The following is a 23,590-nucleotide window of genomic DNA, read 5'->3' as shown; positions in this document are numbered from 1 at the left end:
GGATGAAGCAGAGGGAGAAGCCTTGGCGAGAGCTGGATTTTTGAAAGTAGATTGAATGTCGAGGAGGATTTTCTCTTATCAGTTTCACACAGTTGTAGGATTTTCAGTTGGCCTGAGGTGTTCTGCACTTCTTCCATAAAGGCTTTATGGATTTATGTGATTACAGAAGAGTAGTTTATGGACCTGAATCTATCTTTACTCTCTCAGATACAAATCAGGAGTAATGTAAGATTGGTGTGAGAACAAGACCCAGACTTTTTTGGTTATACCCAAGTCTAAAGATTACATTGTGGGAGCAGAGGAAAAATATAGACTATGGAGTCATATATGATGCTTAGAAGTTGAATTGCTTCCCTCAAAGTTTAATACATTGTGCATGCGGGCAGGAATCAAAATGCAAAGGCAGAGGTGTTAGCAGGATCCAATTAAGCTGCGAATTGTCAAGGAAGGGAAGGGTGTAATACAGAAAACCTGTATCTGCCATGAACAACTTTACTACTCACATTCAGGTGAAACATTTCAGGCTGATTTCTCACAAATACTGTTTTAGAGAACTTCATTAGCACTCCTGTAGTTATTTTAGCTTGCTTTTCTGAAATAATTACAATAACATTTGTAAATGTATCCATCTCTGTATACATCCTCTTTTCCCTTATATACGTTGCTTACTTTTTCCTGTAAAAGGTATTACTAGCTTTTATCTTGCCTTTAATGCTCTGTAGCTCATTCCAGTTTAATGAGTATCAGATGTGCAGCGCCAGTACAAACATGCCATAATGTATAAAAGGCAAGAATCTCTGTTATATAGAAAGAAATGAGGAAACAAGATTCCATATACAGCTGACCAGGGTGGTTCTGACTGCTCTGAAAAATGCCAGAAAGCTGCTGTAGCCCCCGGACAGACAGTCAAAAGGCTGAAGCAGAGAGGGCAGAAAAGAATAGTACCTGCTCTTGAAGAACGGGGTGGTTCCATGAATGGGCTTGCGGGCTGTCTGTTACTTCCTGGATGGCAAATAAGCATTCCCTCTGCTGAAGTTACGCCCCTGCAATGCTACAAATTATTTGTTTTTCGTTAACACTAGAGGACATCTTGTCCTTTTTTCCTGACACCATTTTAGTGTATTTAAAGTTTTGTTTTGATCAAAATCTATTTTAGGGGTTTTTTTGAAATATAAGGAGATTTCTACTCAGAAAATGCGTCAATATGTTCTAATTAATGAATTAGCCATTTGGTTCTCCAATAATTTTGTTTATGTCTAACCTTTCACTGTGAATTATTTATATTATGACATTTCTTTATCAGCAAGCTGCCATTTGCATGAATTTTGTGTCATTAATTATACTTTTAATAGTTGTTTAGTGCTAGGCTTCATCAGTAAAGAAAAATGGAGGGTCCCCAAGAAGCATTTAGTTTCATCTTGATTCTGTAGCTCTAACATCACTGCTAATAGCACAAGAATAGGTTCCTAACAGTAGTAGTAGTAGTAGTAGTTCTTTCTGTTTGTACGTTCCTTTGTCTCCTGTATTCCTGAATCCCTCGCTTTGTTCCGTAAGAGCAGTGGATGCTTCCCTATTAATGACTACTTCAATAAGAGAATTAACTTGCTGTTGTACTTGCTCCTTTCTGGCAGAGAAAATGACTATGAATGAATTCATATTAGGACCTTGGAAATTCCTGTGGATTTTAACATTTTATTTGGTACGTTCTGTGTGCATTGATGTACGATTTCACAGCTCTTAATGTAAAACTGATGATATCTATACAAACCTCAGGGGAGTTTGTGAGGTCATTAAAGTTACATTTGCAGAGAAATATATGGACTTTTCTCTCACATTATTCTTTCTCATGCTAATAATGCTATTTTTGAGCTCTCATTTAGAGTGCTCATTTGTGCTGGAAGATTCTCTTTTACGGTATCCATGTAGTAATCTAGCTATCCAAACTTTTCATTTCATAAGGGAAATTGAACTCTTGTTTTCTCAGAAATAATTAAACCATTCCTACAAGAACGCAAGAACTTACATTTCCGGCTGTCTCTAGAGATAATGGTCACTGAAAGGCAGCCCAGAGTGAAAAGCAAATACGCGTGTCAGAAATGAAAACACCAGTTTATACCGTGTCTCCTTCCTGTCTACCTTGCTGAGTGTTTGTCCTCTCCGTAAGGGAGGATTCCAGCAGTAATGTTAGTGTTTCGGCATCCGGGCATCTGAGCGGAAAGAGAAGTGAAGATGTTTTATTCACAAATTCTCTCTCAAATTATAAGTCTGTCCCATATTTCTGCTGATTGCTTTTCTGGTAATTTTCTCTTTAAAAAAAAAAAAAAAAAAAAGACACGTCAAATTCACAGGAGCTCACAACATAATTAACACCCTGCCAGTGACTGAAGGAGGGGTGCCGGCAAACACAAGCGATCCCTCCTGAGAGCGATGCATTCCTCTGTACTTACTGAGCAAAATCTTAATGTGTTAAGCCAGGTGGATTGTTGGAATAGATTGTTTTGTTCAGAATCAGGTGTTATTTCCATAATCTACACTTGCCTATTTTAAGGCATGTGTTTTTTCAAAAGTGTCTGTTTTACAACACATATTGAAGCTTAAACAAACTACTGTGTATTAATGCAGTTTGCATTAAACTTAAATATTCATAATATTTAACTAATACACTCGTGATAGTTGGGTTCTAAAAAAACTGTTGGACTGGGAAGAAAACTGCTATCTATGCATCCATAATCCAAGTTTGCTGAAATGATTAAACAGCCTTAAACAGCAGACAAAAGAAATATATTCTCCATTTCAGTTTAATTTAGTTCAATAACCAGTAAATTCAAAGTTAAGGAAATGTTTAGAAACTGAATAAGCTGAAATGTCGTTATCATTTTATGATTATGAATAAATTCACAGTGTGGGATGCTAAGAGTTATGAATTCATTCATTAACTGTATGTAATATTTGCTTTGGTTAATAAATAATTTTGAAATATAAAAAGTTTGATACATTTTTCCTCTCTATCCAGCATACTCATTGAAATTTTATTTAAATAATAAACACATTTAAAATGCATGTTTTCTGCATTTCAGGTGAATTCCCATTTCCATCCAAAGCAGCTTGATATAAATCATAAGTAAAAATTAATCATCTAGTAAATAAGAAATATAATTAATTTCCAATAAAACGATGTATAAGTGTTAAGCATGTGAATAACTATGCTCAATTGTATCACTGCTTAAATGGGAATGTAATGTATTTTTCTGATTAGGAAAAGGAAGTAACAGATTAGTTTAAAAATTACATTTAATTGCAAATCAACTTTTTTCTAAGTTTATCTACACATGACAATCAAAATCTTTGAGAAAAAGAAAAATATGCACACAAAATAAGTATTAAAGAAGCTTTTGTAAAAAGTATTCTTTACTGGTTTTATATTTTATATTTATATTTTATGTCAAGGTGAACTATTTTCACAGTCATGTTTGAAAATACTCTAAAAGTAAAGTTGTATTGAATTTTTTGTGAAAAATGTTTGACAGATTTTCCATAAATACTATAGTTCAGTGCTTTACAAGTGAGCAGTTCTGGGATATATGGGAGAGACAGTGATTATTCGATATTAATTTGTTTTTCCTTCCTTTAGGAGCATCTAAGCTCAGAATTTTAATTCCGTAGAAAATTCCATCATTGCTAAAATCAATTTAATCCCCGAAATAAAGTTTTGACAATTTCTACATACTAAAAATTCTGTTAAAAATGGTGGAATTATTGAAATGGGCAACATTTCTCCTTCAGCATGAGTGCTGCAGTTTAAACTTTGATATATCAAGAGTTATGTTAATGTAATAAAAATTAAAATCTTTCTGCATTTGTGTTGCTAATTTTTGACAAAATAACTATGCGGATCCTATGAAACGTTCAGATATCACAGAATCTGTGGCTTCCAACAGAAAATTCTTCCACCTCAGAATCTTCAGTTAACTCTGTTTTGTGTCCAGTCTGTCAAGCTATTAACTTCACTAGCCATAACACATATCCATAGAATTATATTTTAAGATGTAGGTATATTATCACATTTTAGCTGATTTAATGTACTGTATGTGTGAAAGATGCTAACATTCTAATTAGATGCAATTGCTTTATATCGAGCTGTTTTAATGACTTATCAAAAAATTCATATTCTTCAAAATAATAACTGCAATAGAGCCTATTAAATCACACAATTGACGAAGAGACCTATCGCTGACTTGCTTGGTGTTGTGAATTTAATGAATGCATTTCAAACATAAATTTGCTAGCCAAGTGTTTCAAAGTGTAGTTTGTTGCCCGCTCTTGTTCCTGTGTAACTACCAAACGCTAACATGCTTGTAAGAGCAAGGAAGTCTCAGCAATAGGGGGTCCAGTCCTCAGTGTTGGCTGAACTAAAGGAGAATGGATGGATTTTCTTACGTGAGTTGTGAAGAGTGCGCTTAAAGCAGCGAAGATCTCACCGGTTTCAACCAAGCGCTGACATACAAACTATACCTTAAGTGCATCTTCTGTTCTCTCCTAGGTCTTACTGCTGCAGCATCTCTCGTATCCCTGGCTTGGGCTTTGGCTTCCTACCAAAAGGCCCTCCGTGACTCCCGTGATGACAAGAAGCCCATCAGTTATATGGCTGTTATAATCCAGTTTTGTTGGCATTTCTTCACAATTGCAGCAAGGGTTATTACTTTCGCTCTGTTTGCCTCGGTTTTCCAGCTGTACTTTGGGATCTTCATCGTGCTCCACTGGTGCATCATGACCTTCTGGATCGTCCATTGTGAGACAGAGTTTTGCATCACTAAATGGGAGGAGATAGTTTTCGACATGGTAGTTGGGATAATCTATATCTTTAGCTGGTTCAACGTCAAGGAAGGAAGGACACGCTGTAGGCTTTTCATTTATTATTTTGTGATCCTTTTGGAAAATACCGCCTTGAGTGCTCTGTGGTATCTGTACAAGGCCCCACCAATCTCTGATGCGTTTGCCATACCAGCACTGTGTGTAGTGTTCAGCAGCTTTTTAACAGGCATTGTTTTTATGCTGATGTACTATGCCTTCTTTCACCCCAATGGACCGCGGTTCGGGCAGTCGCCAAGCTGTGCTTGTGAGGACCCTGCCGCTGCCTTCGCTCTACCCCCAGAAGTGGCAACAAACACTCTAAGGTCCATCTCTAACAATCGGAGTGTCACGAGCGAGCGGGATCAAAAATTTGCAGAGAGGGATGGGTGTGTGCCTGTGTTTCAGGTGAGACCCACCGCACCTTCCACACCTTCCTCCCGGCCACCAAGGATTGAGGAGTCTGTCATTAAAATCGATCTGTTCAGGAACAGGTACCCAGCCTGGGAGAGACACGTGTTGGACAGGAGCCTGAGGAAGGCAATCCTAGCTTTTGAATGTTCCCCTGCTCCTCCACGGCTACAGTATAAAGATGATGCCCTTATCCAGGAGCGCTTGGAATATGAAACCACCTTATAAACAAAAAAAAATACCCACAGCTTGAAGAAGCTCTGACGTTACAGTCCGAATTAAGGGATGACGGTAGGGCTGTAAGAATAACTAAACTGCGTACTGCAAATAGAGAAACAAGCCGTAGTGTTCTTAGTCTGGCTATCATCATGATTATCATTTGATCCACTGTGTGCAGTCTCTCTGCAGGACTCTGATACAGCAGCATCACCTGAAAGCCTAAAAAAAAAAAAAACCACACACACACACACGCACACGCACACGCACAGAGATCAGTTACTTCAGCTGGGGAAACTCACCCATGACTCCTTGCTGCTATGAAACTCTGACTGCACAGTACTCACAGTCAAAGCATTAGAAGGTTCTGATCAGAGCTTTCAACTTTAGCCAGTAGTGCATTTTGTTTTAGAAATGAATGATTGATATTTGCATAGTCAATGGCAAAAAAAAATCTTGTCGAAAATAACAAAACTGTATCATGCAATGTTGCTGTTATGAAAAGTGGTTTCTGGGGGAAAAAAAAATAGTAGCATAGTAGTCCTCAGCACTCCCACAGATAAACCATTCAGTTTAGAACAGGTTTGCAAAATGTTTGTAAGGCTATCAGTTACAAATCAACCAAATTCTGATTAATTAAGTCATAAGCGTTAGTACCAACAGAACTGCTTGTTTTCAGTGGAATTTCAGTTTAAGTTCGTTATGTTACTTTCAACAGAAATCCTATGCAGCTCACTTCTGGTTTTCAGGAGAAAAAAAGGAGCTCTAGCACGGAGTGATGTAAATTAAATGATAATCATGATTCAGTGTTCAATTTGCAAAAAATAAACACATATGTAAAAGAACAGGGAAGAATAGTTTTCATATTCTAAACTTTTTGGAGGACCCCCTTCAGATATTTGGGAGGAACCTATGAGGAGATGAACACACTGAAACTTCTCTCTGTTTCAGGACTCAGAATGCATGATTCAGTGTGTGAATGTATGCAGGGGTGATAAGAGACCGTGATATGCCATACCTTTCTAGTGCCAAACATTGTACAAAAGCAAGATCGATATCGTTGCCTGAGGGACAGAAACGGAGCGGCACAAGCCCTACAAGAACCAGAAGCAGGAAAGACCAATCGAGTTCTCAACAAGTACGGACAGCTCTGATATTTCCCGCCCAAGGTGAAAGTGATGTCTTTTAAAGGCTTTCGGCCACCTCTTAGTAAGTATATTCACTAAAGTACCATATAACCAAGTTATGTGGAAGACCCTCTTGAGCCTGTTCAGGACTTGTTTCCAGATACGTCTAAGAGTTATGTTGAACCTCTCGTAATAGAGTGCTTTTGCTGCAAGCTTTTGGGTTTTAAATACCTCCCTGAATCTAGTCAATGGTATCCTTCTTTATGTTAAAAGTATCCCCTGATGGTGCTTTCAGATGTGTTAAAGGTGCAAGTCAAAATTTGATAGTATTTTTTTTAATGCTGGTGCAGAGTGAATAACTCATGGATTATTTCAATATTTTTGTAAAGTAAAAATATGGTATAAAAAGGTTACTTTTTATAAACCTCAAATCTTTTAATACATTTCATTCTCTTTATAGCTTAGAATTTAAGAATTGGTCCATGAATTTTATCAACTGGCTTCTGCAGGTTGATACAAACATGATTTTCACACATTATGGATTTGTTTTGCAGTGTAATGCCATATGAAAGCCTACACGGGTACTTTTAGAATATTCCATAAACTGTGGATCCTGCTTCAAATGTAAGCGGCTTGTAAAGACACCCAGTGATTCCATAAAAAACAATTTGATATAACTATTTCCATCCATTTTAGGAGCGTGAAGCAGAACTCAAGAGTTACTGTTTTAATCAGCATTGTCAGGATGGAGAAGACCTGATGATTGGTATTTTTGTCTTCACTGTCAGGTATATTCAGGGTAATCCCTGCTGTATATGCTGCTGGGTAAATTTCAGTCTTTCCTGTTACTAATATTTGTACTATGAAATAGCAGAGGTTACACAGCCTATGTTGATTTGTATGCGTTCAATCGACCATTTTTAATGTTGACTTTTTTATTCGTGAGATGTTCAATATCTGTTATTTTTTCCTGGGGCAAGTTCCTCAAAACAAGATATCTGTGAAAGTGCAGGAATCTGCAAGCCAGAAGGAACTTTACACAGATCAGGAAACAACCATGTTTCAAGGGTTTCTTAGATATTTACAAATTAAGCAGTGGCCAGCTGCCTGTATAATCATTTTTAAATAAAATAATCCTTTGATAGTCCAAACCTGAAGCTTTGTACAAAGCGTTTGCCCTGGCTCCATGGAGATTATTCAGAGAAAAGCACTCATATTTTGTCAAAAAAAAAAATGCACCATTGTACTAACTGCCAAAAAAAGATTTGGGGAGCAAGTCCTTTGCCCAGTCAAAGCCCTCATTCCAGCACCGAACACTCGGCCACGCAAGGAAATCGCGGTTTTGCTTTATGAACCAGGCAAAGGGGAAACTTTGGTTATCCAAGATGTGAGGGCTGATTTTGGAAACAGCTCTACAGATTTGCTGCTTCTTTAATACCTGAGGAACGGTAGCCCGCGGGAGGCACCGTGGGCAGCGCGTGGAGAGCCCTGGGCTCCCGGCTCCCTGCAGCGGGTCCCTGCCGCCGGCCAGCCGGGTCCCCTTCGCCCGGGGAGGCTGCGGGGAGGGCGGCATCACTGCCGCCAGCGAGGCTGCTCCTCTGCTGTGTCCCTCGCAGCCGGTCCTGCTGCTGCTCGCAGCTGGAAACCCCTCGGTCAGGGCTTGCAGAACTGAGGAAACGTTGCTTAATGCAGGATTTTGAAGGTGACGGTCCAGCCCGCTTACAGCGCTCGCTTTGCAAGGTTTCTGAAGAAGGTTTGGGGTGGGTTTTTATTGATACTCTTGCTTGGTTTTGGAAGGAAGGTCACAGAGGGGTTGTTTGTTCAGTTGGGTTTTAATTTCTAGCATTTACTTTCTGAACCTTCCCATCCTTTTTAACTTTTTTTTAAATAATGTTTATAGATTTAAATGAAGCACCGCAGGTTCTAATATACATATAACCACTGAGTGCGCAGAGCCGTAAATGGTAGCATGTATGCACAGCATGATGTTAGAAACCAATCCAGGTGTTTGAGGAAGGGAGAGAAGTCATTTTATACTGAGTCAAAATTTGCTCTGCAAAATGTTACGTACTCAGCGTCAGTGATACTTTCACTGAGGATAGGACGCCCATTGAAATATAACACTCAGATGACTGCATGGACAGTTTCTCATGAACAGTCACATTACAGAGCTGTAAGAATTTTTTATAGAATTTATCAAGATTAAACATAGTCCATGTTGAAATTCCATGATGGCCTTATGGACAGTTAATAATCAATATGCACTATTCTTTTTACCACAGACAGTTTTAAGATCTATCAATAGAGTTCAATTAAGACAGCAATAGCAAAAAAAAAATTGTAAAAAAATTAACTTCTGCTTTTGAAATAATGAAAAAATCAGGTCTTTAAGACTCCATTCCTGAATAAAAGGGAAAAAAAAGTTCATTATTATAATCTTGTAAAGAAAAGCAATCACATCTCTTTGTCTGTTAGAAATAAATGTCATGTAAGCATTGTATTAATGAACCTAGCAAATTTGCCAGCAGACCTAGAGATAGCTTATCTGGTTAAAGACTTAGTCCTAAAGCTTTAAGGGTTGTGGATTTGTATGCTATAGAAAAGACAATTTAAGTAATATTCACTATTCTGATTAGGTGAAGAAAAGGTACTGCATACCCATATTCATTCAGAAAATATATAAGAAAATGTAAGATAAAACTTCTGTCTTATTTTAAAAGAAATGTTATTTGTCCTACAATAAGATAGTCTTTTTTTAAAATGAATTGTTTGAAAATATGTGCAATAGTTTTTTTCATGCATTTTAATAATGAAAAAACTCATTTCTACTTTTGCTTGTCACCTGAAATCTGCTTCTTGTGCTAGAACAATGATTCTGTGCTTGGCTTGTGTGGGCTTGATTGCATTTAAATACTATTTTCAATGGCGAAGCAACAGATTTTCTATTAATTCATTTCTATAACATTGGGATTAGATAAAAAGTTTCCTTCTAAAATTAAATGCTAGGCCTCGTGCTACCTGATTTTGTAAACCGTTAAGCAGAGGAGGAAAATTAAAATTTTACTGGAGCTGTAATTTTTATGATGTGGTGAATAGTTATTAACCCCAAATTTGCTTAAAATATGTCTAATCAATGCATTATTATCTCCCCAAAAGGGTAATTCGTGAATGGTACTAAAAGTCCAAATGCTGCTTTTTTTTGGAAGGGTATTCCCAATCACTCTAAAAAACAATATATTCATTTACTTTCTATTGGCCAACAAATATTCACGACTAGCCTTTCATTTATTAAAAAAGCTAAATAACAAATTTAGAAATCTTTATGATTTGATCATGCAGTTCTGTAAGACCTTTAAAATGGCTCTGTGCTGAGTTTGGTTTGTCTCTGCCAGAGAGTCAGCTCCCAAAGCCTCTGCCCTTTTCCTGCTCAGCCCCTGAGGTCATGCAATCCGGGGTGAACGCGATGCTGTGATTTACTCTGCAGCTCTGCACCTCCTGCACTGTCTGCATAATGCCAAGGAAAAGACCTCAGCAGGTTGCTGGGGTCCTACTGCTGCCTCTCTGCTCCCGTGCTGGGTGGGAAGCAGAGTAAATTGCATTTGTGCATCCATCCGAATGAGCCCTTTTAGGCCATGTCTCCACAAAAGGTGCGCGACGAAAATAATCACAACACGTGTCCATGCATTTACAATCCCCACACTGTAATTACTCATTCTGTAGTATAACAATACAGAATGTGGGAAGAATTGTCTAAATACACAATAAGCCATTTAATTTTGCTAATTGTAGCAATTAGAGTATCTCGCATGAAGCCCGTGCTCTCAGCAGAAAGCCAAATGGAGTAAGTGGCAAACAGCCATTTATTTACCAGAGACATCATGTTATGAAACCCTCCCTTGATTGTTTATAGAACTATGTCTTTTCCTTAGAGCATTGAATCCGTTTCTCTTTATTCTGATAAAACAGATAAAGTTCAAAATAAGAACAGAATCGTTTAAATCTGGGAATAAAAAAATGCACAACAGACTACTGCAATTCATATGTAGCGATTTTTTGAAACAAATTCTGTCATCATTTTCACTTGGATGCAAATTGCTGAGTGATCTGCTCCCAAGATGATTTCTCACATCTGATATGAGCAGATTTCATTACAGGAGAGATGGGGATAACCTCGTAAAGCCTTGCTCAGGCAAGGTTAGAGGAATAGTGTCACTGAGATGAGTGATTTACCGATAACTTGCAAAGCTTTTTTAACACGTGAGCGGTCCACTGGGCCCATTTCTAAGCGTATTTTACAGTAGTGACCTCGCTGCAGGTGTTTGGTGGGATTTCTTCACATTTATACTGGTGAGAACATGAGAAAAATCAGGCTCCTAGCCTTCAGTGAATAATTGCTTGAATTCAGACTGCGTAAGCATCAGGTCGTCACTGTACTTTGTTAGCTCCTAACTGAACCAGCTGGAGTTCTGCTTTATATTGAAGAGCCTGAATGTCGCTGGGCTCGAACAGAAATATATACCCTAAGCTTTGTGCCACCATAGCACGAATCAAAACAATTCTTTTCTTTTTTTCCTTTTTTTTCTTAGTTCAGACACTTATGAATTTACCCATTTTGGTTGAGCTGCCGTTTTCTGATCCTACTAAGGAGACTTTCAAAAATGCCTGTGAAACCACAGTCATTTCCAGTGATCATTATACACACCAATTGCTGACCAGCACATTCATTAAAAGGAACTTTTTGTAAACTCATACATTTGGACCCTGTACTTAAGTTTGCTGTGAGTGCTAAGCATCTTATTCTTACGCAGCGAATCTTATACTCATTAGTAAGCCATGTGCCTACTCTGAATCCTGGAGCAAAGAGGACAGGTATGCAAGATGCAGGGGAAAAGCCCTCTTCAGCACATTAATGGGGTGATTTGCACCAGCTAGAGAGGTAAGAAACAAGCTCTTGTATAATTATAACATACTTGCACATGCGGTATTCATTGGCAGACATTCACAAGAAACTGTGAGAAAAGTGGCCAACTAATAGAAAGATCATGTATAAACCCCTATATGCAAGGCGTAGTCTGCAAAATAAAAACAACCAAAAAGCTTTAAAGCCTAGCCAAAGCTCTAGTCTCCAGGAATTGCTTGGATAAGCTTAAAAATGTAATAGATTTGTCAATGTAACTCGATACTACATTCATAGAAACAAAAATCTGACTGCTATGGATGCAAACATCTGTATCCAGATGCTTCACCCTCTTATTTCAGACATTATTGGAAGCAACAGCTTCTAGATCTTACTTCTGGGTATACAGCAGCCCTAAGCTTACTCGCAGCTTTTCTACACAAGGAAACTGTCCTACTATAGAAAAGGCTGCATCCTTTTAGCAAACATAGTTACTCTGTACCAGCAGTCCATGTGGGAACTTTTTTATTCTGTGCTTAAAATGCCTTTTTTTTTTTTGACTAAACAGAACCTCGTAAAAGCATTTCTAGTGTGAAATAAGTGCATCCACTCAGCGACCTAGTATGTAATAGCTATTGCAAAACAGGCATTCACTAAAAAAGTGATTTCCTCAGCATAAAGAAGCTGCTGGTTGAATATCTAGGAAAGCGTCCACGTACCTAATGAGGTACCAAGGCACGAGCTAGGCTGTGCTTGGGCACTAAGAGCCCACGCTGGGGCAAGGCCGGGGCACAACCCTGGGCTGCCTCCCCCACCTGCTGCACCAAAGAGCCCTCAGAGAGGAGGACTGCGTGACCGGGCCAGATGAAAGCACAATACCTGGGACACATCAGGGGCCTCAGTCCAATACTGTGATCCTCCCAACTGCACTGACATGGAGCTCCTGAATTTTTTATGGGAAAGGTTCAAGCACCTAAAATTTGGCTCCCAGACTTGGTCAGAAACCCCTCAATCTTCACAGCACGGAGTAGCTCAGCACTTATCTCCCACCACAACCTGCCAGGGTCCCCCAAGCAGATGTCTTTCTGCCTGTCTCGCCTGAAGGACTCAGGCCCACGAGTGCTGTTAGGCAGGTTTTGCGCAGTGGATTTATGGTAAGCAGAGACCAAGGGGAGAGCCAGGCTCAGTTATGTCTCAGCTCACAGTGGTTCAAACCACTAGCTACTAGCTCTCAAGAGAAGGCTATAGGGCTTCAGGCTCCGGAGGAGAAGGGCACACTCCCTCCCTCTTATTTTGAGGCCATTCTTCCTCTCTGTTTAAAACTCAAGGTTACCTGGGCAGCGTAGACATTACTTCTAGTATTTGGATGCATCCAGTCCCCTTAGCGTTGAGGCCTCAGAAGCTGTTGTGCATGTCCCTTGTCATCGCATGTGTCCAGCCAGAGTAATGTCTACCCTAAATATTTTGGGAAGGTGCAGAATCACTCTCCTAGCCTTCCAGCCTGACCAAAAGCTGTGTGAACATGGTTAGCACTGTGACAAAGCCTGAATCACAATACCCTGCCTTGAATAAGGTCTGTTAAGGCACTCTGGGCTGCTCTAGCCAAGTTCACTTGGTTTCTTGTTGGAGCTTAGACTGACTTGTGTGTGTGCACCACAGTTATATCGTGTAGCCATAGCCAAAGTTACCTGAGCTTGCGGTGCGCTCCCTTTGCAACTGCGATTCTTTTACTGAAAAAAAAATCAGTTTGGGATGAATAAAGGGCAAACAGGCTATATGCAGTCCCATGAGACATGCGGAGCAGGCATGGCTTCTCTGGAGAATATGTTTGAATAGGAGCTGTGTATAAGTTACCCAGCTCATGGAGTATGCAAGAAGTAAGGTCAGTGTCTACACCTTGAAGCACACTATAGAGTATTTTGTGAAAGTAAGTGTTTTCTCCCCTTATAAAAATAATAGGATCATGGCTCACAGTTGGGAGCAAATTTATTGTATCAAATGCCCTTTTACACATACACACATATATATATGTGTGTGTACGTATGTACACATTTACAGCACAATGAATCCTGAGATTCTCCTAGGATTTAATCTGATAGGTCATGTAAATTCTAAGCCTAAAAAAAGTATCAGGAGTATCAGCATCAAGGGTAATCAAGTGATAACTGCAAAAGGAAAAGCATATTATTGGAAAATGCTTTCCAGCCATTACTGGAGATAGCTTTGCCTGATATTACGCCAGTACTTTAATGAAGAGTTGTGAAGGAAATATGTCTCAAGTTATAGTTAATTACCTAAAATATTACAGTAAAAGAATCGAGTGACAAAATAAAGACTTGTACAGAATAAGTATTTGTTCCAGCAAGTTTTCTTTACAGGCAAATCCTTGAGAAAGCCTGTCAAGTCGAAATCTAACGATATCGCATTTGGTTCATCAAGGAAAAGAAAACAAATACAGGCAAATGGCAAAGGGATCAATTAACCCTTTATTTCATTTAATGTCAGTTATATTTATTTCACTGAATATGTTATCAACATCAGTAGCTTATGGAGTAACCTGTGGTAAATTAGCATGACTTACTTTAATTTTGATTGAAGAGCACTAAAAGAGAATGTGTTATCTAATGCATAAGCAATTACCTGACACATGTTTTCAGAGGGAAAGATTTACTAGTTCATGGATTATGTACTGAAGATAAATCGTAGATGCTGTACCATGAATACACAGAAATTATTTCTGAAATTTTAATTCCTGTTGCATTTTATATAGCATTGGATCCATTCATATCCCAATAGTTTTTAAAAAAATCTATTATTTTAATTTTTTCCAGTATGTGTTCTGCATTATTATCCATGTATCCCAAATTGTATCTTAGCCCATGATTGGAATTAATTTTAAATTTTATAAAGCTAAAGAGGAAATTACTAACCAGTTAACTGAAGGCTTGTGTCTTCAATTATATGACATACTTAAAAAAAACCTTTTAAGCATTCAAAAGTTTTAAAGCCCCAGCTCTGCAAGTCACTAATAGTTTGACAGCCTTCCTGAAGACACTTGCTAAACTGAGGCTTATATATGTGTCCGAGCTCCTGACCTGAGTGGTGGTGTTCAGGATAGAGTTTAAGAAATATAATAACTTTCCAACAGGCTCTGATTTGTAGTTATATGGATCTAAAAGTAATCACACTGACAGGGTCAGACAAGGGCATTTTCCCTTTTTCACATACATGTGTGAGAAAAGAGGGGAGAATCACTTCAAAAGTAGCCACCAGTCGCTGGCCGGCTCCATGGCATCCGCTTGTCCTGAAAGGGAGAACAGAGCACGTAGCCCATTTTGGGCTCCAGTTCCCCCTCCAAGTTACTGGAGAATGCTTTAGCCACCCACTCGACTGCCACACAACTCTGGGTAGGATTTAGTCTTCAGACAGCACTATTCAGACAATGAAAAGTCATCCTACAGCAGCAGAGGGGGAAGCTGTCACTAGTTATAACCAAGCAGTGCCAGCGTATTGTCGTGTATCTGTGGCTGCTATTGATTCCTCCTTTTTTGTTCTATCGGAACAGCTTGCAACCTGTCAAGCTTTGCTCAAGTTGATTTGCAGCTGATTAATCTAGCAGACATTTTTAATCCTGCAGATCTGTGACTTATAATACAGTAATCAAGTTCCTGTGAGCAAACATTAGTCAGTTAAGGAAAAAAGGGGAAACCTCTGTTAGCTGTGTGCAGCGTGGGGCCCACACTGGAGGCAGAGTTTACAAGAAATGCAACATGAATAAATTCATCCTAGCTAAGCTCTTGTCATTCGTCTTATGAATCATTCATCCATTTGAGCTGTTTTTACAAGCAAGGCGTTGCGTGTGAAAGTGGATTGGTGTGGCTGGCATAGCTCTCGTTAGTACCCAACAGCAGTTTATTTTCATTTATGAGATGAGCGTGCTGGCTGTAGAACAGTTTCTCCTGGAGAAATGTCCAAAGGACAAAAAACTCACCACGTTTAGCAACTGCACTAAGAACTGGAAGAACGAATGGAGAATCTTTTTTATTCATTGCGTTTAACATATGACATTTAAGTGGATATCAGGTAATTTGAGGTGAAGCAGAATGGGAAAATCTCATGGTGCCCACACCAAACTGATCTCTGAACAAAGAAAGAGCTTTGGTCAGCAGACCACTTATATGAAGTCCTTTCACAAGAAGGGAAGTCATAGGTTAGTGCTCTTTCAGTTTATAAAGATCAGCGGGAACTAGTGGGTGGTGTAATCTTTAACCTCACTCCGATACTCAGAGTTAGAGCAACAGAGCTCACAGTTTGGCTGTGCCCACTCCTAGCCCAGGTTTTGCAGCACTCTGCTGCTGCAGCTGCACCGCTGCACCCCAGCCAGCTCAGGTCTATCTGCATATGCCACACACATATGTACACGTGATGACTAACGTGTCCATACTTTTTATCATGAAGACGTATCCACTGGGAATGTTAGCCAGGAGGCCAAAGATCAGAAACATGTGAAAGCTAAAAAGTGATTCCTTCAGTCAGTCTTAAGGGGCATTTGTGAAACACTGTGGAAAAGCTGGTCCTGTTGTTTCAGGGAATAAAGGGAAGAGTAGAGTCTTTTAACAGCAAAATAAAAAAATTGTTGTTGACAGGAGTAGTTTATTAGCAATAAGAGACAAAGATATCTCAAGCTAAGTGACAAGGATTTTGTATGGCTGTTCTGTCAACTTTAGAAATCATAGATCTTTATGATAGCTTATGAGTCAACAAATTACTTTTTCTTTACAGAGGATAAAGATGGCTTCTACAATAACGTAATTTTTAAAATAGGCTCTTAAGAGGGCTTTTCTGTATATGGAATATTATAGGAATATTATAATATGCTGTTAAGTGCTTGTGCATTTTCTTATGCTCTCAGTTTCTCATACATCCTTTAGCAAATAGTGGATTTGAATGTGCATGTTCCTTTAGCGCAAGTAGACCTCACGTCACCTACAGCTGAAGACCACAGGGATGGTGTGTTTTTATGCCCTTGTAAAGGTAGAGAGGGAAAAAATAAGAGGATGGAGGTTAGTAGATGAAGTGGCAAAAGTCTTTTTTTGAAAAGAACAGCTTTGAATTTTATCAAGTATGTGAACTATTATGATATTTCTTCATGCTCAGGTATTCTGTTACTCGGCTCATCATGGGAATAACTGCTGAAGGATTTTCAACATTTTATAATCTATCAATTTTTGCTTGTTTAGAAGCACCCTAACTGCAACAGAAATCCCATCCATAACCTCATACGTGACCTGTAAGTGTAGCACAACGTGGCAGTTCTGGTTGCTTCACAGATTCACTCAAACAAGTCTGCCAAATTTAGTAGATATTGTTCTGATTTTTTTTCTTGCTTCCGTTTTCCTCTTGTGCTTATGAATCTCATATGCAATCCCCACTGAAGAGAAAAGGAGAAGGCGCTCAAGTTATATAACAAATATTTTTTTTCCTCATGTAATAGTAGAAAACACAGCAATCCCCTTATGTAATGCCCGGTTATTGAGATAACTGCTAAAGTAAGAGAAGAAAAAGCAAGTTAGTGATGAAATATTGAAGCAATTTTATTGATTGCAAAACAGAAACATTTTTAAAGATAACCATCGCATTTTGCACTTCAGTTGATCTTCATCATCCCAAAAGCCTTGCTATATGCCTTTTACAGCCTATAAATAAACAACTTCTGTTTTGGAGATCATTTCTGATTTACAGAACAGGCAATAACTTGAGATCATCTTAGATTAGCAGGCCCTGACCACCTAAGGCACTACAGACTGCAGTTCCCTTGAATCAATTCCCATTGATTCCCAAGGCCTGCAACTGTGCCCTGCAAAGTTTATTCCATATGATGAGACAGATATTTTACTGTGTATTCTTTGAATTGGGTAGTATTAACAAGCTAAAGTTTATGCTAGCAAATAAGCATCACTATGTTTCCCATTGGGTGCCATTCCATGTGTAAGGCTGTCTGAAAAGTGGAAGCTGACTCTCCTCTTTTTCCCATGCTTGCTTACCTGTACCTTTAATCGAATGCTAACTTTAAAAATGTTATTGTTCATGCCTCTGAGAGGTGAAAAACCCACTCTTGTCTTCTGGATTCTGGATTTAACGCATGGCACTAGCAAATGGGAGAGTCATCTTCTTGCTGCAGGCCAACTGCATTAGAAATAGAATCCACTGAGACACAATAAATATGGTTCTTCCCCGTGCTGATTTTATTGTCATTGGTCAGGGTAGAGCTGTGCTTTAAAAATTTGTGAAGCTCTCTGAAATCTTATTTTATTTTAAAAAATCCTTTTAATTGTTCTTCCTTATTATATATTGTTCTCATGAAATTTATTATTTGTAAGGAGCATGTCAGTTAATTCATCTAGGAACAGTCCTTCCTCTGCAGACATTCCAAATAACTTCCTACAAAAACTATCAATAAGCCCAGTAGTAATTTAAAATAATGTATTATCCAGTCATTACCACAAAATATACGCTCAGATAAGGCAGTAGCTTAACTAACTTGTGCATGCTTGCTCCCTTCATCTCCTGAGACACAGAGCTCGAAGTTTGTTTTTCAGATTGACTGCTGAGTTTAGTTTTCTTTGAGAGAATGTGTGTAAAAGTGTTTCTAGACTATTATTAAATTGTGTGAGCCTTCCAAACCAAATTCATGTGATCTTGTAAGAGTCAGACTTGATAACAGTTGTGCATATTTGACCTTTTCAAATTGTCTACAGCTAAGCAAAAAAACAAACCAGAAGAAACTCTCAATGGACTGATAGAGAAATTCTGTCCAGTGAAGACTTCAGTAAATTGTACGTACACCAGCACTGTGGACAGTAACATTTGTTATCCTGGGATTTGCCTTGATTATCAACAGCTTATAATCATAAAGGGCTTACCTCAATGTCCACTGTAGTAAATGAATGACCTTCTGTTGTATTTAATGAACTCTAATAAGCTGCAGGAGTAAGTAGCTGGGCATTTTGCTTTTAAATTTCACAGTGCCACTCCAAATGAATTTATTTTTAAGGAATCTCTTTAGTGACTATTTTACAGCTCACTTGAATCTTACTGTCAAGTGAAACAGTCAGTCGTTGTGCACCAGTGCTGATTAGGCTGAGGTAACAGAAATGTCTGGGGAAGGAATATCAGAGTGGAAGTAATACTAAAGCATTTCTAGGTCTTCCAGTTCGGTTAGTCACTGGATAAGTCCAAGATGTCTGGCTGCGTTCCAGGATGAAGTAAAATAACTGTTTAAAATTTCAGACAGCTTATTAAAAGTAATATTTTCTGTGGAGAAAATGCCGTGCAAAGTGTACATCTCTATTTCAAGGGAAAACTACCTCTCCTGCGTAAAGTGTAAGTCCCTGGGCTGTAAGGGCAGCAGGAGAGAAAGTGGACAAGTTGGGGAGGTGAATTTTATCTCAAGCTCTGGCAAGGATGCCCCTGCTCTCCTCATCAGCTAACCTTCAGTCTGTAGCCCTCCACAATGCTTGCTTGTCATCGTGTAGCCACTGAAACCCATGAAAGATTTCAATCCTGACAAGCCACCGCCCAGTCTTTAGCACTGTGTCACACGGGGCAGGAAGAGAGGCACCAACATGAGGGTAGGATCAGGCAGGTACGGCTCTTCTTTCATTACAGTTTCTCCAGTGGCTACCCCTGACACAGCTGAGCTGATGATGGGGAAAGGGTCTGTTTTTTCTTGCGGCAGATGTTGCCTTTTGAGTACTGAGACTTGGGGAGTTTCTCAAGCTATTACTTGTAGCATGCTTCTAGGAAAGGAAAGGCAGAGAATAAAAGTTATGAAGCACTGAGGTAAGAGGATGCCTACATATGTTAAATACCCACAATGCCAGAACGGTAAAACATCCAGCTGGATGCCAAACCTACAAATGCTAGCGCTAAGAACAAAACCAATTATATTAACTGGTGCAATGCAGTCCTCAAAGATGCAACTCCCAATTTTGTAAATTGACAGGGGAAAACAAAGGATCGCCTCTACTGTTGTTTTATGTGAAGAACAAATTTTTTTGCATTAGTTTAAAAGGTGTGTCTTTTAGCATCTTTGTGTTTTATCAAGTAAGACCTGACAAATAGTTTTTTCCCCTCCAAAATTAGAATATCACTTTCTGCTTGGATTTACATCCAAGCCTTGACTTCTGTGAGAAACTGGATGATTACTCAGATTCTCACAGCACCACCCCAAAAAACGTGAGCAGCTGAGCAGGATCCCCTGACAAAATTTGGGAGGAAAGCTGTAATACCACGGTGCTCTGAGAAATCTCACAGCCCAGTTTTCTAGTTTTCCACTCTATTCTGTGGCAAGAGCAGGAAAAATTAAAGGGGAAAATGTGCAAGCATAATTGACAATTACCGGTGGCTCTGCTCTGCCACTCTAGTGAGTAGGCCCACGCTGCGAACATTAGTGACTCCTCATGCTGAGTTGTGAGAAATGAAGTTGTTCAAAACCACGTTACTTTTGAAAAATCATGATCAAAATACAGGGCATTTAGAAAGGCAAAATTAAGCATATACAAATGAGTTCCGGGTTTTCCTTGCTTGATAGAAAACCGCTTCCCCAAAATAACACAGACACATTTTTCTCTTTCGTAAGTTGTATGTAAACCATGCACCCATTTCAGAAGTATAAAGGCTATGTTTCCACAGGCCAGTTAAAAATATATATATTTACGTTTGTGATGCTCCCTGCTGTGATTTCTTAAAGTCAGGTGCCTGATGTTAGGTGCAGAATTCACAGTACTCCGTTACATGCACATATTGTCAAAGGATCAGCAGTAGGATCTGAGAACAGGATTCGGAAGGGCCAGCACGCTCAGTAATGGCATGTGTTTCACAGGTAGTTACTATTGAAGAGAGGAACACTTCTCCAGTTTTGTCTGTCTCCTAGAAGAAGGCTTCTCCATGAAATTCATATCCTGACGTCTCCTTTTGCACTCACACATGTATGTAGTGCATTTAGGTACAGAAAATTGCCTTGCTCTTCTTTTTAAGCAGGACTCAGAAGGGAAAGCAGGGGCTGGCACTGTGCCAGGATTCTGCTGGCCAGAGCTTTGGGCCAAAGGTGTGAGCTCAAGTCCCTGCTCATCCTGAGTGTATTCAAGCCAATACTTTGTTGGACAGTTTCCTGTCTGCAGGATGGGGGACCCAGTCCGCCTCGCCAGTTGAAAAAAGCCCACTGTGCCCAGCCTGAAATGGAAGAAGTGCTAGGTGCAGATGGGAAAGCCCAAGAGGAGTTATAACTGTAATCCAAGGTGGAGGCTGATCCTCTCTTTGGTTTTGGTTCCTATTGAAGGAGTTTTTAAAATTTAATTTTAAACCATGATTAGATAGATCACAAAAACACTCCCATGATCAAGGGCTAAAACCTACGCCTGCCCTCGCCAGCCACGGCTCCTGAGCAGGCACAGCCCACCCTGCCCAGCAAGGCGGCTCCATCTGTGGGCAGCAGTGTCACTCTGGGTTGCTTATATAGAATCTGGAGGAATATTTGGTGAGGGATCCCAAATATGTGGGTACATCCCACATGTATCCAAACACATGGCTACATCCCAGACCTGCTCAGAGGACATGTATCCAATAGTCCCTTGGAGAGACATAGGCATAGGACACCTGGTTTTGTGACTCCCAGGTGGCCTCCATTGAAGGTGGGTGCCTAGAAGTTCACCCGAGCCAAGATGGTGGTGTCTCTGGGCACACACAGTGGCACAACTTCAAGCGCTCGTGTTGCATTTCTGCCTTTCAGGAGCTGGAATCCCAGAAGTAGACCAGATCTCATGTGATAAAAGGTAAATGACTTCCTGACACTATAAAAAGTCTGTAAAAAGTGCACATGCAAATAGACTCAAATACTTGAAATTCAAATTCTAATAGTATATTCTGTGTCCATTCATTGTCATTATTACTGGGGTTTTTTTGTTTTGTTTTGTTTTGTTTTGTTTTGTTTTTTAGAAATTACAAAGATTCATGCTTGGCATCAAATTGTTACGTGATACAAAATCAATTCCAGATGAGTAAATTTTTACTGTGTATGTCCTGGTTTTAGTTTCTTGGTTATTTTTCGTAAACACATTTTACATCTAACTACCTCAACTGCCTTTTCTTTTGTTTTGGCACATACAAAGTCATGCACTTTCTATATTTGTGGGGGAGGTTCTTTCCATTTTGAATAACCAGGTTCAAAGCCATGCTGATCAATATATAGAGGAGATCAATTTAATGAGACGTAATTATTAACAGTTGCAGAACATACATTTTATTTTTAGGTTCTGTTGGGGTATAGTTTAACTATCCAGAAAAAAAAAAAAAAAACACCATAAGCTGCTTATTAATTTGCCTTAAAAAACGTGTGCTCTTTCCTATTCAAGTTGTGTTATTTAACTCTTATCTTGTACACAATTTATGTGACAAAAAATAAAGTAACAGTTGGCAGATAAATAGCAAATTGAACAGAATGGACCAATAGTTTCTCAGTTCTCTGTTGTAAACTGTTGCATTATACACTGATTGTGCTAAAATAATTGTTACTGTGCTTATACTCCTTAGTCATCCTTGCAGAAATGAAGTTATGGAAGATCACATTTGTGTTTATGGAACAGTGTAGATATCCCCCCAGTACAAGCACAGTGACTTGAGGTGAATGATAATCATTGCAGAACTTGTGCTTTGACTTGTAAACATTGTAAAAATGTATTTGGTATTTTATTTGAAATGAAGAATCAAAATAGTTATTAAAAAAATCTTCCTGTAAATATATATATTCTGATTCCATGTATACAAACATTCCTTTAGAGTTCAGATTGTGAAGAGTGTCTTTATTGGCTAGAGACTACTGTCTCCCATGGCAGTGGTTACATGTGCTATAGTAAAGAACACAGTGTTTGAAGTATTTGATGTACTGCAGTACCATAGTTCTTTTGGTCTGTTAAGTAAGTTGCAATTTGTGATGAAATGAAGTTGAAAGTAGTGCTTCATACTAACAAATTTCCTTGGTTACAACTTGATTTTTTCTTGTAAAACTTAAAAGGAAAACTTGAAAATTTTATATATTTGGATTTTGTAGATTTTTTTTATTTTATTGCAACACAAGGTACCAAATTCATTAAATAAAGTACACTGTGGTCATTTTACCATATCTCTAGAGTCTTTTTTAAAACTCTTCTGCCCTGGTGGATCATCAAAAGGGTGCCATCTGTTGACCCTCTGAAATTATTACTGAACAACAAGACCAAAGTTGACCTGTTTTGAGCAAGGGATTGGACCAGATGACCTCTAGGGGTCCTTTCCAACATGAATTGCTCTAGGATGCTAGGCAATATTATCATAGGGCAAAATTCTGCTCTGTTGTATCTGTGTAAATTCATAATAATTTGCAGTTTACAAGTTTTATGGAGGTGATCTGAAATTGCAGCAAGTAATGCAGCAGAACTCAGTTTTCTCCAACAAGGATTAGGTTTTAATAATATATTTCAGCTTTTATACATATATACTAAAACCTTCGAGAAATTTTAATGGGTGAAATCACATAACGTGCAATGCTCAGGCCACATAATTATTCCAGTGCTTGTTTCTGGCATCAAGTACCTAAACAGCAGGCATTTCCCTGCCAGGATCCTGCAGAGTCCTCCACACAGTCAATAGAAGCCTCTACATAAGACAGAGGTCCCTGAGCACAGAAGCAGTGCGAGTGGCTCCCAGGCTACCTCAGAGACCTAGGGGAGATTCAGTGTCTTCACATGGCACCTGGACAACCCTACATGCCTAGCACGAATCCCCCAGGAAACTGCTAGAAAACCCAATAGGCACCTCCGCCAAAGTGAGCAGGGTGCTCCAGCTGCTGCGGTTGGTGCCCTGAGCACTATTTCCAAAGCAGGTCTCCAAAAAAACTGCCTTTTGCCCAGGAAGTGGAAAGGCAGGTCCTCCTCACTCCTTGGTCTGTCAGAGCTGAATCTCCCTTCTCCGCGGGAGGTAGGCTCACCCCACTCCCCAGATATCCATCATGGGGTCACCTGCCCTGGAAGGAAGTCCACGGCACCAAAGAGGGGAA

The 23,590-nt window shown here is 39.2% G+C and overlaps 1 protein-coding gene across 1 annotated transcript in view; it reads left to right on the top strand.

The window, feature by feature from the left end:
- XKR4 (XK related 4) overlaps positions 1-22,673 on the top strand; it is a 241,639-nt gene extending 218,966 nt beyond the window's left edge. The window contains exon 3 of the mRNA XM_068932704.1: positions 4,541-22,673. Within this exon, the coding sequence (XP_068788805.1) occupies positions 4,541-5,487 (947 nt within the window). The 3' untranslated portion in view covers positions 5,488-22,673. The remainder of the gene's footprint in view (positions 1-4,540) is intronic.
- Positions 22,674-23,590: the final 917 nt, after the last annotated feature.

Source organism: Struthio camelus, chromosome 2, assembly GCF_040807025.1.
Source record: "Struthio camelus isolate bStrCam1 chromosome 2, bStrCam1.hap1, whole genome shotgun sequence".
Classification (NCBI taxonomy): Eukaryota; Metazoa; Chordata; class Aves; order Struthioniformes; family Struthionidae; genus Struthio; species Struthio camelus.
This window is presented reverse-complemented; position numbering and strand designations above follow the sequence as displayed.